This window comes from Pholis gunnellus, assembly GCF_910591455.1.
Source record: "Pholis gunnellus genome assembly, chromosome: 16".
In the NCBI taxonomy this organism is placed as follows: Eukaryota; Metazoa; Chordata; class Actinopteri; order Perciformes; family Pholidae; genus Pholis; species Pholis gunnellus.
In genome coordinates, this window is record NC_136543.1 from 5224065 (window position 1) to 5244121 (window position 20057).

The 20057-nt window shown below is 41.4% G+C and overlaps 1 protein-coding gene across 1 annotated transcript; it reads right to left on the bottom strand.

The window, feature by feature from the left end:
• Positions 1 to 1220: 1220 nt before the first annotated feature.
• Positions 1221 to 18694, bottom strand: fhl3b (four and a half LIM domains 3b). The gene is made up of 6 exons (XM_079175733.1): positions 18558 to 18694; positions 7564 to 7735; positions 5004 to 5178; positions 3929 to 4098; positions 2853 to 3039; positions 1221 to 1945 (listed from the first exon to the last, which is right to left on the bottom strand). Exons 2-6 carry the CDS (start codon positions 7717 to 7719, stop codon positions 1794 to 1796), a joined length of 840 nt encoding a protein of 279 aa, XP_079031859.1. The 5' UTR covers positions 7720 to 7735; positions 18558 to 18694; the 3' UTR covers positions 1221 to 1793.
• Positions 18695 to 20057: the final 1363 nt, after the last annotated feature.

Consider the following 20057-nt stretch of genomic DNA (forward strand, 5'->3'; position numbering starts at 1 on the left):
TCCTCCTCCTCCTCCTGGGACCAAACGAGACTTGTTCGCCGACATCCCCGCAAACAAGGTCAAACATATTTCAGGAAGAGTCATGGGAAAAGCTCAAACAAACAACAGCACCACATGGCGCTTTTATTTTTCATCTGGAGTTGATCTTGGGATCAGATTTTAACGGGGCAATAAGAACATGCTTGTTGCACCAAGACGACACTTTTACACCGAGTCATAAAAGATGATCAGAAGCAGGAAGTAACAGGAGAGTACTTCTCTTCTTGACAGCTTTCACAGTTCATGAGGGAGCACCAGGAGCCTGGAGAGAGACGAGCAGCCGTATATTCACATCAGCACCTATCAGAGCCAAATCCATGTATTTCCATCTTTTTCATATGATTTTCTTACTAAAGTAATATAAATAGTATAAACGTCTTACTAACCTGAACTCTAATGTCCACATAGTAGCTTTGTCTGGTGTTGTGGAACTTCCTGGACTTTTTTTCTTTTTAATTGTCAAACTGTTTTCAAGGTTAAAAATGAACTTTTTTATTAATATGTTGTGCTCCTTTATTTTGGTTGAATTAAAATATTTTCAGGACACTTTTAAAGCAAGAAAGAAGCGAGTCCAAGGTATTCCCATTAGCACAGAGACCACAGGACCAAGAGTACCAAAGGCCAAAATCATTGTTATTGAAAAATGTGTCCTGTTCAACTAGTGTGTTCTAAACTATACAATCTTACCCCCTCCCCCTGGCACAGCCTCCATACAAACACAATGGGAGCAGATCAGCAAAGAGGTTGTGAACTGTAAATATTTATGTAGATTATGTGAGTAATATAAAGGAAAGTCTGCATGGGACTACCCACAGAAAACCATCTTTGGGAAACGGGATGAGGGTTTTTCAAGACATTGTGAACCGTTTCAGTTTTTATTGTATTATCAAAAGGAATATTTAGTTTCAGCTGCTCGATACGCCTCACAAGAGAAATTAAGACTTGTGTGTGGCTTGATATTTCGTGTCTAAGTGAGACGGGAAAGCAAATTTCTAAATCTTCCTTCTTCCTGTACAAAGAGCCACCTTTGAAGCATAATTCATCAGGAGGCTGCTTTTCTGCATTTTTTTTTTAGAAGCACAACTGTGTGAAGCAAGGAACCAATTTTATAGGCTAACTGACGCCTAATGTGCTTTATGAGTTGACTGTGCATGTCCACGTTCATAGAGAGACATACGTCATTCATTTATACAATACCCTTGATTTTATTACATTTATTATTATTGTAAGTACGCCAGTAAAGACTGTTTTAAGCTGACAAGAAAACTAAATATACAATACATTCTCGACAAATGAGTTTACATACAGGGAGTAGTGGGAGAACAGTTTTATATAAGTTGGAATATTAAGAAAACAATATAAATACTTTTGCCAAGCGTTTAATCATAACATTCAAATGTTGTTTCTGCCTAGCAGTGATGAAAAAAAGTGTTAAACAAACAGTTTAATTTAATGGTTTAGATACTGTATATATGTTGCATATTTCATTTAGTCTTTGGTGTGCAAAACATTAAAAATACAAAGAAAAACAAAGTCATACACATACATCACAGGACATTTCTGCAGAATTTATACAAACATTTCAATGTGCTAAAGGCTGACGAGAGTCTCGGGTTGTAAATACTGAGCTTTGCATCAGATTTACACTGTGAGTGAATTAGTAATATCGCAGTGTTCGTGTTGAAGGCCGAGGGTTTAGAATAATGTTTTTTCTGCTGGTGTCTGATCGGTGCTGCCGGTGTGGTTCGTGGCGGTCACTCATCGTTGTTGCAGTCTCGACACAGAATCTGGTCGCGGTCGGGGAAGAAGCCGGAGCCCACCAGCGACACCGAGCAGCGCGAACACTTGAAGCACGGCTGGTGCCACTGCTTCTCCTCAAAAGACACGTACTTCCCGTCTCCAAACCCTGCGAGGCACAAATACAAAACATGAGCAACTAATGAAGGAATGATTTACGAGGGTCGGAACATGTAATGAGAGCCTTGCAGCGTTGCGGAAATAACATCTAATTAAAGCTCTCATTTAACTCTGGCATAGTTTCTTTGCCACTACGAGAGTCGGTAGGTGGTTTAAAGAGACAGGCCCTAAAACGGAGCGTTTCAGTCAGAGGGTGAGTACAGGAATCATCAGACAGACTGTATGAGAGAAATGATGTGTTTCAACATTAAAGCAGGTAAACACGTTCTAGTAGAAATCCCAAATATGAAAAGTATGCACCTGAAAATGTGCATGATATGTCCCCTTTAACTTTCTTGTTTCCCTGTGTTCATCTAAATCTAACGTGTACAGTTTGCACGTGATCAGAACATCACGTTTTTGTTCGTAGGAAAATTAGACAATCCTGGTTAAAAACCGGTTCAGTCACAGGTTTGCTTTCAGGAAGCCTGTCGACACACAGCGGCTTTAAAGCCGCTATGGAGCTTCATAGTGACATGTAATACAGTATCAGAACTGTATTCATTTACTGTTGTTAACAAAAAAACATTTTCTACTGCTGCGAGTTCACACTGCAAGCTTGACAACACGGCGCGGCTTTTATTGTGAAGTCCTTTCTTTAGGAAATAGGAGGAAACATGCAAATCACAAACTAAAGATCCGAGTCGATGTTTAAAGCCTGACTCACCTTACTGCCCACACCTGTTTGTCGAAGATAATTGTTTTGACTTTGTATTGATAGTAGACAGTTGAGACAGACAGGAATCACAAGGAGGAAATGGAAGGAGATAAGCAACCCCAGACAGAATTGAAACTGGGATATTGTGCCGTAAACCAACAGAAAACAACAACCCGTTGGTCCTCTACTGACCACTGACCTGTGATGGCTGTATTGCAGCCGGCACACTTTTTGGCATACAGGCTGCTGAAACACTTGACACAGTACGGACTCTCCCCCTGCGAGGTGAAAGGTTGGCCAGCCAGCGGAGCCTTGCAGCCCGTGCAGAGAAAACACTCTTTGTGCCACACCTCGTCCTTGTAGGTCACGCCCCCTTTAGTCAGAGCCTGCAGAACACAAACACAAACTGTATCAGTAAAACGTGACAAATTACACTTCTTTTAGTGAAACACTTTGGCACAAAGTTGTTACTGATGTGACGTCTCTGATGGGGCTCTTTTACTTTTACTGTTCATGCTTACTACTCAGTTCTACACGTTTATCCTCCAATCGAACACCTGCATGTTTAAAACATGTTTACTTTTATCAACTCAGAATTAGTTCAAATGAAATGGAAAATTTGAAAATAAAACCACACGTGGCCAGTATTCCCTGACATATTATGGTGTGGACTGCCAGCTAAAATATTGTAAAAAGAAATTAAATGAAAAATGTAATTATATCTAATGTATAATGTCTAATCAATACAACTCTGTCCTCTGATGGTCTGATTTTTCTGAGATGCTTTTTCATTTAAGTCATTAACTTTTATGATCATTCATTTGATCGATTTATGTTTGTCTATATTATGGCATCTTGACCTGTCCTTTCACATTTCTTTATCTTATTTTGAATTTTCTTACTGTTTTTATGCTGTTTATCTGTATTTGCCAAAGACAAAAGGGAGAAAGACAAAAATAAGTAGTGGATGATGACTTTTAACCACTCGTTGGGATAGTGCTGAAAGGATTAGTTGACTATTCAATTAGTCGATTGACATAATTGATTGTTAAAGTCATTTAGTCACTAAACAGTCTCTGGTTCTGGTTGCTGCTTTTCTGGGATTTATAGCGTTTAAAATGGAACGTCTATATCTTTCATCCATATCTTTGAACTGATAAACAAGACATTTGAAGACGTCACCGTGGGCTCTGGGAAACAGCGACGGATGGATTTGATCGACTAAATGATGAATTCGGAAATGTTCTCTACAGATGAATCAAGATCCTGGTTCACCTTTTTGCAGTGGCTGCACTGAGGAGCGACCCTGCCCTCGTAGCACGGCACACAGTAGTAGTTGTTGTTGTCCGGGATGAAGGCCGCGGCACTCATCGGCTTCTCGCAGCCGTGACACGCAAAACAGTCCTCGTGCCACGTGGAGCCGCCGTACTCCAACGTCTTTGATCCTGTCAGAGGGCGGAAAAAAGAAAAAGGCACAGATGAGGATGTAAACTGAGATGTCTGTGATTGTTTGTTGTCTTCCCTGACATTTGCAAACTTGCGTGTCACTTGAAACATTCCTCTGATCTCTGCCCTACTGGGCTGTAACCAATGAGCAGGAATGAAATGTGATAGCGTTTCACACAGCGAAACACAGAGAAGACCAAAAGTGATAATTCAGTGTGACGGCTAAACCTGTTGTTACACAGACTTCCTGCTCCGTACAATTACTTCAGCTTGCCTTGCATCAAAACAATTTGATCTCGCTGGCTTTTTATTTATTTTACAGTTTTAACCATTTCAAATTTTCTCTGCTAAGAAACACACGCTTCACTGCGGACGTTTAAATAAAAGGTTAGGCGGTCGGTCATGCCTCTGAGCTCCTTTAATCATTGGCTCTGTTTTATGACTTGAGGGACCTGAACTGCAGACCAAATGCATGACGGCGTTTTGAACTTGAACTTGGCCTGAGCTTTTAAAGACATTCCAGGCTGAGCGGAAACCGAAGAAAAAGACTGCTCGGTTCAGAAAAGAACTGGTGAGTTATGAGATCCCACACTACCCACAGGCCCGGGTCATTTGAAGTCATCCGACACCGCTGCTGCACTCGCGTCGTCACAGCGGGCCGGGGGCCGAAAAAACCCACTGCTGGGAGATATTTTCAGCAGGGCAAGGAACACGATCATCCTGTCACATCTAAGCTGTCACACCCCGGAACACAAAACCTCATTAGCCTGTTTATCCGTGCAGGGACAGGGTGTGAACTTTCAAACTATTTGAGCGATTACTCAATGATCTGTCCCAGGGGGGAGGTTTGTGAACTTGGTGCTGGAGGAATGAAAGTGATGCAGCCGGTCTTTGTCGTCCCTACCTGGCATGACCGTCTTGTCGCAGGACACGCACTTGGAGGAATACTCGCTGCAGTAGCAGTCGCTGCACACCAGCGCGTCCTCCTGGCTGGTGAAGGGCTCGCCAGCCAGAGAGCGGTCGCAGCGGAAACAGCGGAAACAGTGCGCGTGGTAATGTCTGTTCTCATAGAAGAGCTCCTGGAGGAAGAGGAGGAGAAGGATGTAAATGACTGATCATGCACCATGTAATCATGTTAACTTCCCCTTATGTTTGAACATGCTCAATCCTGAACAATGTGACCTCTGACTGAATGAATCCTGTCTAAACTAAGGCATTGTTGTCCACCTGGATGTCATCAGAAGATGATCAGAAGGCTAATGAACCCTTTGTCCTTTGAACAAAGACATGCAAGATACTAACTGAAAGAAGCAACCAGAGGGGGATGACCAAGCCAAGGGACAAAGAGAGAGAACAGCTTCCCATCGGGGTGAAACTTCCACACTCGCCCCTTTACATTTTGGTACAAAGTTGTTACTGATGTGAAAGTCTCTGATGGCTCTTTGTGATAACCTTAAGTGGGAGGTACTCTGTTATATCCCCGTTCATGCTTACTGCTCAGTTCATCTTAACACATTTAACCTATAATCTGACACCTGGATGTTTAAAACGTGTTCAATTTGATCAACTCAGAATAAGTTCATATGAAGAATTAGTTGAAAATAAAACCACACATGGCCAGTATTCCCTGACATATTATGCAAAAAAAAATTAATATTAATAATTAATAATAATAATGAGGGGGTGAACAAGCCATGGTACAAAGAGAGAGAACAGCTTCCCTTTGGGGTAAAATTTACAAATTTAAAGTGAGACTTTGTAGCATTTAAAGACAAAATAACAGAATTGTCCTAAAATTCATAAGTAGTTAAATATATCCTCGCTTAATCAAATATACGATAAGGGTTTGCAGCTACTGTGTTAGTTGGTCTGGTATGACCAGTAGTTCATGGTGGTGTTAGTAAATGGGCACTGTCAGTCTCACATACATCCTGCTGCCATAAATTGCCATCAAATGTGTGTTAATCCGCACCAGAAAATAGTAATAATATTGCATTGTTGGTCCTCTTACAGGATTTGTTGATGATGTTGAAGACAAACAGTTTAATCCTTCAACAAACTTTCAATCATTTTACCCTAAACTAAGTTAATAAAAACACTTGATATGTTGTTGTTCCTCACAGGGAGATTCTCTTTTCGCTGCTCCCCTATCCGCTTGGAGGTCAGAGGTCACAGTTGACCACAGGACTCAGTTCCCTGTATTTTGGATGTTTACTGACATGATAGCCTCAGTCAACCCGAAAGTTTCCTACTTTCCACGACATCCCGCTGTCCTCCAAACAGTGGAGTTGAGCATGAGAGAAGTGTTTTTTTTTAACTTATAAAATCTAGATAACCCACTTTTTGTGTCTTTGTGTTTTTCTTCCAACAGCTGCTTTGTGTTCCAGTTCATCTGCAGTTCAGGCGAGCTCTGTGATAAATGGCCTCATTGAACGGTGGGGGAAAAACTTATCTTTGAGGCGTGGAGTTTCACAGTAATAGAAACAACTAACGCAGAGGAACGGAGAAGGAAGAAAGATGACTGTTGTTATGTCTTGTAGCAAAGGGAACGACGGCCAAAGCAAGCAGGAGCGTAATTTACTGCAGCTCCTTCACAGGGAGGCCGTAATTCACAGCACACCGGTGGACTCATGTGTGTGTGTTTTCTTCAGGACGGTGTTTTCAATTTTCACTAACTAAGGTTTTCACCTAATTTAAAGTGGATTACAGACAATTTGACGAGTTTTCCAGGAACGCCAGCTGGTTTGCAAAAGAAGTTAGAAAATGTATCATAATGCAGTCAGACTTAAGCAGGGGAAGAAGTACTCAGCTTTCAAAGTGTTATTATTATTTAAATGTACTCAAAGTATCAAAAACAAAAAGTAGTTGTTGAGGCAGTATGGTCCCAGATAATGTCATGATGTTCTTAAATATAATGAGATTATTATTAGTGATGCGTTATCATCTAGCAGCACTTTAGTGGTGTAGCTGGTTGAGTTAATTTGAACTATTTCATATACTCGTCTGGAGTTATATGATATTGATGATAGAGCTGAAACGATTACTTGATCAACAGAAAATGAATTGACAACTATTTTGATGGAGGATTTATCATTATTTTTCAATGAAATGGAAACTACTCCATGTTTCAGCTGCTTTTCTCTGTTTAAAGGCATTTTAAAATGAATATCTTTGGGTTTTGGACTTGAACAAAAGCAGACATTTGAAGACATCCGCTTGGACTTTGGGGAACTGTGTTGGGCATTCTTCACTATTACAGAAGTTTAAGATTCATCAATTCATTAATAAAATGATTGTCAGATTAATCGACAAGGAAACATTTTCTAAATCTCAATCTCAAAATCTCACTATTTACCTCTGAACTGTGGTGGAGTAGAAGTACAAAATAGAAGCAAAACAAGTACAAATATGTCATGATTAAGTACAGCAGTTGAGTAGATGTACTTTGTACTAGTAGAGCTTACCTTGGCATTATGGCCGATGATTTCTTTACATTCCTGGCAGGTGTTGGCGTGCAAGCGGTCGTAGCAGGGGATGCAGTGAGGGTTGTCCTCCACCTGGATGTATTTGCGTCCGCACAGGGACTCGTTGCAGTTCTTGCAGTCGACCCGCTCACTCATGATGTCGTTCTTCTGGCTGAGAGAATTCACAGGCACAGTTTAGCATTCGCTATCAGCGGGAAGACAGCGCAGGAAGGAGGAGTACGATTAGTAAGACAGAGAGAGAGAGAGAGAGAGAGAGAGAAAGCAGGAAGAAGGGAGGGAGACAGTCTTTGGATATACAGCTGGGAAATAAAGACCAACAGCCATGACAAAAAGTGGGAGTAAAATAAACAAACATTTTAGAGCACTATAGAGAGTGCTTAAAGACACTCAACCCACCAGCTAAAAAGATGATAGAACTAAAAAAACTAAAGGCAAAGTGTACTACAGGACATTAAATCAAACATTAAAAGCAACGTACAATAAAAAGGAGAGTTTTGAGTGTTGAACATAAACAATTATGGATGTACTGAAGTTAATTCAGGACTTTGGAAGATGCATCATCAATAATGCTCTGGCAGTAGTCGAGTCTGGATGTGATGGAAACATGAATCCAACGTTCCAGGAGGGGGGGGAATAAAACTATATGTTTTGAAGTGTAAAAAAAGCTTTTTTGGTTAATGATATTCGCATGGTGGTCAAAAAGAGTCTGCTTTCAAAAATCAGTTAAGTATGCCAGAGTTGGCCTGCATCCACGGTTTTGGCCGCGCAGTTGGTCAGGGTGGAGTGAGATGCAGTGACTGTGTATTTAGTGGAGATGTGGAGTTGGACATCATCGGCGCAGCAGTGGAAGTGGAGACCGAGACGGATGACGTTAACAAAGGGGAGCATTGTAGGGCAATGAACGGAGGAGGACCAGGCATTGAACCCTGGGGGACGCCGGAGGTGGATATTTTGGATATCTGTTCATTGATATTCTATACTTTCCCACCTTCCTACTTTGTTAACGTAGGAAGGTGATATAGTAGGAAGGTATTAAAGCTTTTGAGAAAGAATGTTGATGATGGTGACAAAAGCAGCAGTGGGGTTTGAGGAGGATGGAACATGTTGAGATGACTAGAGCCTGAGAGGAGACTTTAAGTCAGTGACTTTAAAAACGAATCAGATGAACCTTCAACATGCAAAACAGGTTAATATTGTTAAAACATGTTTCACATCTGAAAGACATTTCCTGCAAGCAGAGAAAGGGTTGAATGAACACTAACTCAGATTTGATTTATTGTAAATCAGGCCTGTATGTAACCGCTTCTCCTGTTTCATCATTACTCTCTAATAAGTGAAAGCTTATGGCTCTTCCTTTCCCCCCATTCTTGCACGAAACCCCCTGCGGCGGTTTGGCATCGAGAAAGAACAACTAAACAATATTAATTGTTGGGAGCTGAATTGAAGCGGCGCTCTCTATTTCAGAGGCTCTCTCGAGGGCTTTTTCATCTGTTTGGCCTGTTTAAAGGGCAACACCACTCGTTCATCAAGTTACTCCTTTTAGTAACTCATTTTACTCGACTCCCTTTGTCCACAACTCTCTCTCAAAAGCTGAACTTTCTCTTGTTGTCAACAACAAAATAACAAACTTGTAGATGTTTTATTGCCGCAACTTTAGCTTTCTGTTATGTCCAAACGAATTATTGTGATCTTGGCAATGTGCTGTATTCTATGACAGCTGTGAACATTTCAATGGAGTGATAGGGCTCTAGTTCCCCACTAGACAAACTGGGGAAATAGGGTTGATTGCCAAAATTGAAGTCCAATTTCACTCCAAAAAAGGGTTTTTTTCATCATATTGACCCTGAAGATGCTGCGTAAAACTTTACAAATGTACAGACATGCTTTTAAACAGATTGTAAGATAAATGTAACTCAAAGGAGATGCTTTTGGTTGTTTTTGCTGAAGAAATAAGAAAGAGAAAATACAGGATCCAAAATGACAACACTCAGTTTTATCATAATTTGAGGATCAACAGATGTTGATGGGTCTAGTTTAGTTACATTTGTAAAGTTTGTCTATATTTTGAAGTGTAGCCAAGCCCTGCATCACACTGATATATAGTCATTTATGCTTTTGAAGAAAAAAAAATAGCTTTATGTAACCTAGACTTCTATGTTTTAACCTGCATGTCTGGACAACTTTAGACTGACAGTAGTTGGTCAAATGTACTCAGTTGTCTGGAGCCTCTTAAAAACAAGATGATGCATCTGAAGAGTCAGTTTACCTTTGAGAAGTAGCCTCCTTATACTTAACTCAAATAAACGACTTGATCTGGCGCTCTTGGGGCAGAGGAGGGACAGGTGGAAATAAGGCCCGGGCACACTGACAGTAGCATCATCCCACCATTATTACTGAACACAGTGAGGCATTAGCAGTGTATGTGACCCCCATGTTCTGCAGCAGCGAGGGGAAATGAGCGAGGAAATGAAGTGTGGGAGGTTAAAATACCCTCCTGTGGAACAGTTAAGTCCGGGCAGGCATGGCTCAGAAAAGATATATACAGTGTGGATGAAGATTATGGATAAGGAGAGGTCTCTCTGGGTATATGTTCATGCTCAGGATCACAACGTCTGGAACATTTACAAAGGCAGACACTTAAATATTTCACTTGGAAACGGTAATTGTTTATAATCCCCCCCCCCCCCCTATTTTGGTCACAGGGGGGCTTTGACATGTTTTTATAGTGTCAAAAAATGGGAGGTGGGTTCAACAAAGTGCAGCCGAGAAACCGTGTGGCTTTGAAATCTCCCTGAGGGATCGAGGAATGAGCCCCCCCCCCCCCACATACACACACACACACACACACACACACACACCACCCCTGGAAGACGTCACCAGCTCGGTCTAAACGATGAGAGAGGACCCAGGGCTCGGTGCAAACTCATGAAGGCCACTTGTTTAACCAGAAACACATATTTTTTTTGTGGTTTTGTTATGAAGCTGGTTAGAATTAAATCACATCGCTCATGGTGATGGTTTCCCGCTTCACACATTTACATTTACAGGTACCGCGCTTCACGGTCGGCGACCTCCAAGTATTTTCATCTGGCCCGCTGAAGGAGTCGTCGCGAAAGTGCAGTTTACATTCCTCGTGTCCGACTGCTATCAAACATTTTGTTTCTAATAACCAATGATGCAGCAATGTCAGATAAACACAAAAAGGATAAACACAGTCTGCTCTCGGTCGTGTCCTGAAGCCGATGCCAGAAGCAGAAACTCCCTCTCTCCCGATGCTCGTCTGGAGGCTTTTTCTCCCAATGCCATGTTAGCGCAACACAGAGGACATCCCTGATGCGTCCCTGCCTGCAGATAACAGCACCGCTTCCTCTTGCAGGGCATCAAGCTGGGTCAACAAAACAACGAGGAGCATACCGAACTGAGAGAAGACATCACATCCTATGTCTGTTTTCTGTCAGATTGCTGTCTGGACGGGGAAAATCAGCCCAACTTCCCTCCCAAAATGTCCAAAGAGGTTCGGTTTCTATTCTCGTCCGTCCATGTCAACGATGAATGCAGTGACAAAACAATGGCTTTCCTTCCGGACATAGTCTTCCCAGTTTTGAGCTTTATGTTTCTCTTCCTGAGCCACAACATCTGCGAACACATTCTGTGGTCTCCAGCTGTTGTCTGTCATCAAATTGTCCTTTAGGCATTCAACAGAGAATTCTTATGGGACTTGAGCCAAAACACAAAGGCATCTAATTAAAGATCCATCGATGTTTCCTAAAGGGCAGTCCATTATTACTTTATAGTCAGCTATAAAATAGGGAAATATGGTGGGACTCTTACTGTAGAAACTGAGCATTAGGCATGGAGCAGCATTAGCTTAGCTTAGCATAAAGACTGAAAGCTTTGCCCAAAGTATAAAGACTAAAGCTTCTTTTTTTAACATGTTGTATCTTTAATCCAAACAGACAGGCGTGTTGTTTCATTTCTGCATGCGTTAATTAGTGAGCTTTTTGAGGGCGGTGGCAGGATGAATCTATACTTTCATGTTGTTCACATCAAATTCAGACACTGTCGTCTGAATGTCGCAGCAGAATTCGAGACCCGTCAGACAAAGCAACGTTTTTTCCAAATCTTCTATTGTTCAATTTTGGAGAGCCCGCGCCAATTGTAGCCTCAGTTTCCTGTTGTTATCTGGCACTCGGTGAGTTCTTCTGCTGCTCGAGCACATCTGCTTCAAGGTCCGACGTTGGTACGAGATGCTCTTCTGTAGACCGCCGTTGTTTTCTCATTCATTTGGGAGGGTGGTCCTCAGAATTTATTTAAGAATTTATCAGAAGTGGGCCGAGCCTTAAGTTACAAAAAAGTTGAGAACCTGCCTAAATGCATTGACTTGCTGCCACGTGACGTGTTGATTTGACATTTGGGTTTAAAGAGCTGCTGAACCAGTGGACCTAAAACAGTGGCAGGTGAGTGTGTATAAAGTCTTTTAAATTGCACCGTATACAAATCGATTATCTCGCTTTAAGGTCACAACTGACTGCGTATCTGTTAACAATCTGCTCATTTCACACCCTCAACACTGTCTGACACTAACTGTCTGGATGACTGACTCATAGTCGGCGCCCTGTTTAAGAGGCGTTCACGTTACTGAACAGGTGTCCTCTTGGATCACACCCAAGACTACTCGTCTCCCCTGTTCTTCTTCTCCTCAGAGCGTGACATCGAACCAAACACTCATCCATCCTGTCTAAGTACTCTCTCGCTAGTAGCACAGCTGCTGGAACGATTTAAGCCCACAATTCACCTTGATGAGTGGACATGTTGAATTCCTTAACCGATACACTGACCGTCCCGGTGAGAGATTTACAGGAGCGCTTTGTAGTGGCAGCCAAATGGCAACTGTCTCCCAGGATCAGGCCTCCTGTCTCATGTCCCTTCATGGCTCGCTGCTGTTATTTTACACCTCAACAACCTGGACAGTTTCTTACGACTGCAGCCAGAAGCTCTCTGCAGGCCATGGGAGCTGCTGCCGCTGGGTGTTACTGTTTATTTTCCCCCCGGGGAGGAATTTAGACTTCATGTCTGAGGTTTACAAACCAGATTATTCCATGATGAAAACCTCTGTCACACGTAATGAAGTACAGTGGAACAAAATGTGTAAGTACGTGTTAAATCTGTCAGACACACAAAATACTAATTCATGCAATATACAACAGCCTCGGTGCCTTTTTGGGAGGGAAAATGGCATTCCCTGTACACGCTGCTGTTCTTTTTGAGACTTTTTGGCTGTTTTCATATATTATTAAATGTACAAAAACACTGTGTTCTCCTTTAATGTAGCACCTACTACAGATCTGAGACTTTATGGGCAGTTAAAACAGGGATGCAGCTAAAAGAGTGACATTTTAGCCGTGCTCTATGCATGGCAATGTCAGTCCATCTGTCTGTCCGCGGCTTAAGTCCAGACTGAAATATCTCGACGACTATTGGATTGATTGTCATGAAATATTTTAAAGACATTCATGGTCTCCAGATGATGTATCAGAATGACTTTGGAGATCCTCTGACTTCTCTTCTAGCACCACCATGAGATTGAAATACATTTAGCTTATTAGCGTTAAACCGAAAGTAAAGCTGAGGTTGATCAGAATGTCCGTTTCTCAGGTATTTGGCCAGACAAGGCATTCAGAAAGTATCCCGACCCCTTTGCTTCAGCTTTTTATTATGTTGCAGCCTTATGGTAAACTAAATGTATGTCCCCTCATATCTACACTGAGTACCCCGCTATGCATAGCTGAAATAGCACATTGACATAACTATTCGGACCCTTTGCTGTGACAGTACAGCTTTAGTTACTTATATTTGTGAAATCAGATAGAAACTATGTAGAGCTTCTTTTTTTTATTATTATTCTCAATATCTCTGACTGGGAAATACCACTCTGAGGCAAACGTGTTTTGCTCAGTTGCTCGTAAACGATAAGTGCAGCCTTGCAGGCTCTTAATCCTGTTTTTTTTTCAATGCCTTAACTTACAATCACTGCTTTCTTTTTTGCCGTTAAACTCATTAAATGACCAAACTGTGCGTGCATTCGGTTAAAACAGGAAAGCGTGTAACAAAGTTGGCTTTTTAATTACCACCCCACTTTACTGTTTACTCCCCCTGAAATGGATTAGGGGACTTTAACGGCCTCTGAAGCTCAGAACAGTCCTCATATTGTGCGACTTCCCTGGGTTGCATAATATGGATTTCGGGAAGGTGAATGGGAATATTGACAGCGGCACAATACTGTGTGGAACATGGCAACAACAGAGGAGCCCTGCGGCATCGGAGGGAAAGGGACACTCTCATGGCTGCAGCTGTAAAACTGTCGCAGAAAAAAGAAAAGAAAAGAAAAGAAAAACAAGGCTGGTCTCTTATGGCTGTCAGATGACTGCGCTCCCTTTCATCCCCAGTACAAAGACACTCAATGTGGTTTCGGCTTCCTGCGGATCACAAGGCTAATTTCAGCTGAACGACGCACACAAATCAACATGAACAGGCATTGTACAGTTTGTTGTCGCTGATTAAAAGTCTCATCAGGATAATTTGCTCCTTCTTGCCGTTTTCAAACAATGACGACGTTCTGATGTGTAACATATTTCGCTCACTTGAACATGAAAAATCGCTTCCTTATAAGGTCAAATTAGTGTCAAAGACTCAATTGTTTAACAATGAGGCTGTGCTTCATTGTACACGATCATGTCGTTGATTAATCTTAATTGCACGAAACCACAACATGATCAGTATCCCTGGATATTAATGACACATAACCACCACCATTAAGCCTATAACATTAGGGAATAAAGCACCTTTAGAGACGGAATACGTGTCTGGTTTTGTTTTATGAGTCTCCAGGCGGCTGCTTGTTTATCCAGTGAAACAATGTAGGCTGCAGCTGCAGTTTCTCCTCTGATGCTGTCGAGAGAACTGACAAACAGATCTCAGCCAGTCAACAAGTAAACAAGTCACCACCACGCCAAGTCTTCAGCACACAGGGACCTGACACTGGAGGTCCTTGGGAGGGGGGTCGCGGGATGATTACTGAGGTACAAAATAGGGAATAACTAAGCTCGTGGAACTTTTCTCAAATTTATTTTTTAACACCGTATAGTTTTGCTTCCTCTGACTTCTAAAATGTTTTATTTTATGGTTCTATAATGTCATAATCATATACTTGGAAAGAAGTATGTACTATGGGTACACATGTTTGCCCCAATTTGAATTTCCTCGACAGAAAAACACCAACTGAACGAAAAGATTCCTTATTTTTTATAAGAAATCTTTTCTTCATTTCACAAAGAAATTAAACATAAAAGTATTGAGTCTAATAGCAAATTTGGTTACTTGCTATTGCGCTTTCAGCGACCACTTCTCAATCTCTATCCACAGAGGAAGACTATGAGATGTGGTTAAAAGCTCTGGGATAAAGCTAGAAAGTGGACTCATGGATCCTTTTTGTCAAACTTCTATTTCAGAGGTCAAGACGAAACTTTCATGCCCATTATGTTTTCGGTATTTGACTACTTTTTGCATGTTGCAGCTGAAAATTAACTGTAATTGATTCATTGATCCACTTCCCCTATAACTAGTACCATATTAGATCAGGACATTTAGAACAAATTATTCAGCATTTACAGACTTTTTAACAGGGGATAAAAAGTTTACTTGGAGTTACAAGCAACAACGTTTTGGGAATCACTGACTTAAAGGACACACGAACAACACATCTACATCCATGCTGACTGCTCTGTCAGGCTGTACTTTGAGCTAAATGCTACTGTAAGCATGCTAACAAGCTCACCATGAAAAAACATACTTACTGTGTTCAACATCAATGATCAGCCTTTAGTAAGTAGCACAAAACACGAAGAACAGCTGGGGCTGATGGGTATTTGGTCATAATCAAAAGCGTGGACACATTTTGACCCGGTGTTGGCGCTAGAGGGAAAGCCCAGGATCACTAGAATTCATCCTCTGGGGAACATGAATGTATTTTTTTCAAAATGTCATATCAATGCAAAGTGGTGGACCGACTGATATTGCCATCCAGGGCCGAGTGTGGCTAAAAATATATGTGAAACGTCTTAATGTTTATGAGAATAACGAAAGAATAAAAGTAGAGAGGCAGATATAAAAGATAGTGATCGAGTGTGGTCATGAGTTCTCTTAAAAGTACCTTTAGTTGAAGTTACTTTTGGCAGCATAGTTGTTGCCCTTGGATTATGCTTGCAGGCAAACGCTGACCGAAGCAAATAAACAGTCGGCCTGGTCTTTAAAAAACGGCAACTATCATCCAAAACAAGCACACGGGTAAACATATTTTCCAATCAGCTGCCAGCTGGCACTGGACAGTTGAAGTGGTGGGTGTTAAAGGTAACAGACGTTTGTTTTCTGAGAGACTGGGCCGGTTGTCTCTGTTTCATGTCTGCTGCTGGATTTATTTGAGTTTGGAAAGGCAGAGGATTGGTTTCAAACTCTTACACTTGCAGAAAATACGGACAGATGATGGTTTTGAGCAACTGGAGGTGTAAATATAAAAGCAGACTTTAAAAAGGACATTTACTCCAAACTGAAGTGGAAACTGTACTTCAGTTAAATTTGGGATCTTTTCTCTGACTCATTAAAGGAGCCGTTAGACATTTGAGGAAATGGCTCATCTGCTTTCTTGCCCCGAGTTATAGGAGAAGATGAACACGTCTCTCTTAAGTCTGTATGGTACAAATCAAGCCAAGGCCAACAGCCAGTTAGCTTAGCTTAGCATGGAGACTGGATACAGGGGGAAACAGCTAGCCTGGCTCTGAACCAAGGCAACAAAATCCGCCGATCAGAATCTCTAAAGCTCAGTAAATGAAACGCATCTCCTTTGTTTAATCAGAACGAAAACAGAAATGTGAAAACGACAATTTTCCGTTTTTCAAGGGAGTTGAGGAGATGTGGGAAGTCACTGGTCCTAGCTGTTGTTCGCCAAAAATAGTTTCAGCATGTAACACAACAATTGCTATTTTTACATTTCTGTGTGTGTATGGATTAAACATACAAGATAGAATGCCTTAATTAATAAGCTTTAAGCATATTTTTGGGGCACTTTGCTTTCAGTCTTTGTAGCTGAGCTGCTCTACAGCTCCGTTTTCATTCTAAGGAAATGTTCCCGCCATTAAATAGTCCATCCCTAAAACGAAATGTCTTTTTCACACTTAAAAACTCTTTTAATGTTGGCCAGTGTGCTATAGTGGTGCTGCCTTTGGACAGACCCAGGCTAGCTGTTTCCCCCTGCTTCCAGTCTTTATGCTAAGCTAACTGACTGCTAGCTGTAGCTTCATATTTAGTGTACAGACATGAGAGTGGTAACAATCTTTTCATCTCACTCTGAGCAAGACAGCAAATCAACGCATTTCCAACCCTTGCCATGCTGTGCCACAGAAACGGGAAATGGAAAAGGCTGAGACGTGAGTGGGACTGACTCATGATGAGACTCTCTGTCGGATTTTTATGACCAACTGTCGCTTTGATAATCCCAAAAAGAAATCATCTCCCTTCAACTGTTTTATTTTGTGTCTGGCTCGTCTCCACTGATTGTGCACAAGCAGGCCGAACCTTCACCCAACACAAGAATCTCAGAGGAATGTGACTGTGGTAGAAACGTGGCAAAATCTCGTGGTTGAGAAGAAGAAGAAGAAAAAAGCAAACAAGGAAAGCATTTTTTCTTTCGCCCTCTGTTTTAAACAAAAAAGACAAAAATCAAGAATTCCTTTCTGTGGGAAACAAAAAAAATCCCCCCCCCCCCCTCCCAAACACATTCACATGCAACCAGAGCTGCATTGTTTCAATGAATGTATTAATTTCATCCAAATGGATTGGAACATTATGGTGGTATGTATGGGGATGGCGTGCGGTGATGGAAACTATGAGCGGTGCTAGAGCAGGGGGTGAGTGTGTGTGTGTGTGTGTGTGTGTGTGTGTGTGTGTGTGTGTGTGTGTGGGGGGGGGGGGGGGGGGGGGGGGGGGGGGGATTGCTGAGTCTCCAGAAGAAAATTTGTAATCTGAAGGAAACGTGACATCACTCTAACTCAACAAGACTAAATGCCGTGGTAACATGCCTTCAAAATGAATAAAAGCAACGATTGCTTGACGTATTGCGCCCTCATTGTACAGGCGTGGAGCCGTATTTTGTGCATCCGAGTCAATTTAAGAAACATTAAAGCAAGGGATTGTTTCCTCAAAGGTCTCCTTGCTCTTCTCCTCGTGAATCCTTCTAGAAAAACGGGGGCCGCAGCACTTATTCACAGTATCAGTTACTCACTTTGGACCCCGTTCAAGCCCCCGATAACATCCACTGTTTCCGCACTAAAGAAAGGACTTCCTTTCTGGTCCATCCTGGATGTGGGGGGTTAAATATTTGGCTTAGAATTACGCACTACTATGTCATCCTTTATGTCTTTATTGGTAAGGAATCATTTACTGATGCTTTAGAGATCAATTATTTATCATAAATAATAGAACATTCTGGGTTGCCAGGTTGGGAAAAAATGCCACTGGATACGTATTTGTCCTTTCGATTCGGTAATGATGTAATGATACATGTTGGTAATATTAATAAATGCTCAAGATAATCAGTTTCTAATTATCAATCAAGTCAATAAACGTTATTAACTCATTAATACAATGATTTTCGATTCTGTGCAGAGCACTTTTCTACCTGTTAAAACGTGGAATAGAGATTCTAAATGTTCTGATGCGTCATTAACGCATCTTTTTTTGCGCCAGGTGAGGTCTGGTGAGGGTCTGTGCGCGCCTCCGCGGAGCAGACGTCAACGCATCAGGAGATTACAACAATGCAAACTCACCATAACACACTTTAAATGTACGTATCACGTACGGATCTATACGCTACAAAGCTGTAAGCAGCACAGGTATATAAAGAGCCCACATATAAAACGTACCTCTCTTTGCGCACCGGCAGCCTCTGGAGATGCTCACGGGAATCTCTGTAGGATCGGAGCCGATGATCCGCTCGCGCTGCTCTGGAGAATATAATGACAGATAATTAAATCCTCCGTGAAACTCCCGCGAGCTGAAAAATGACGGGTTTCCACTGACTGAAGCATCTGGTGCGTAAAAACCAAACCATTCCCTCAAACACCGCCCCTTTCTTCTCTCCACTCCCTCCTGTCTGTCTTTCACCTTGTGGGGAGTTGGAGCCGAAAGAAGGTAGACTCCGTGTGTTTTTTGGATGTAATTGAATATTTTAAATACACAGTAGACTTTTGGCATGGAAAATCCTTATAATAATCTCATTTTAGGAGCTATGTAATGTGTTCTACAGCGAATATCACAATAAAGGTAATTTGGGGACTTTGAAATTTATATACGTTTTAAATGGTTTCCTTCACTTAACTAGCACAACACCACCACACCAATGTATTATTCCTAAGCAGTACACTCAATACATGGGTTAAAACACACTATACTGTAATGTAGTTGTAACTAAGACATTATAACGTGCTTATTAATGTATTCATCAACAAATAAAACGTATGTGTATAGACAGTTGATGAATGATTGATAACACAACATGGCCCCTTAAACACAGGATCAAAATGTTATACAGTGTTATAAACACTTACCAAGTGTATACGTGTTATAAATGATTTACAGACTGTCTATAGATGTTATAAACATTATCTAACTGTTTATACACATATCAAATCTTGAAAATAGAAGTGACACAAGATGATAATATAATAAATGAATACATAAATACTCCAAGTTTTGTATTCTTAAAAATATGTTATGCCTGTTTACAACTACATTATAACATATAAAGGTTATAAACAATGCATTAGTTGCTTATATACTGCTTATGAAGGCTGGATAGGGGCTTCAAACACATTTCTACCATACTATCCAATCATGAATGAGGATACTGTGTAGCAGCTTTAAACCCTCCACACTTTCTCTATTGTCTTTCACTCTCAAGGATAAGTTTTCTCGGCTCCATGACATTTTCTGTGGTGAGGAGCAAACTGCAGGGTCCCGGAAAAAAAAAGAAAAACCGAGATATAATTTTCTCTCTCATTGACCTCTATTTTCCACAGCGGTGAGCAGGAGGTCTGGGGACGATTAGAGGCTTCAGCTGTGGCTCCATCTGCCACTACCCATTAAGTCAGGATGTCCACACATGAAGTGATGAAGCCTTTTCATTCACGTGAGGCTCTTGTTGAGCTTATTAACAGGACAACTTGATGGGCTGTTAGATCTCAGAGTTCATTGGGAAGGGACTTGTTGAAAATATTGATTTATTTGAACTATAACACAATCTGAGAGTAGGTGAAACTTTTTCTACCTCATCCTGAAATGTCAAACATTTAAATGTAAATATGCTGCCACCTGCTGGTCAAACCTGTTAGTGGCAACAATTCACCTGAGTGGATGCTAAAACA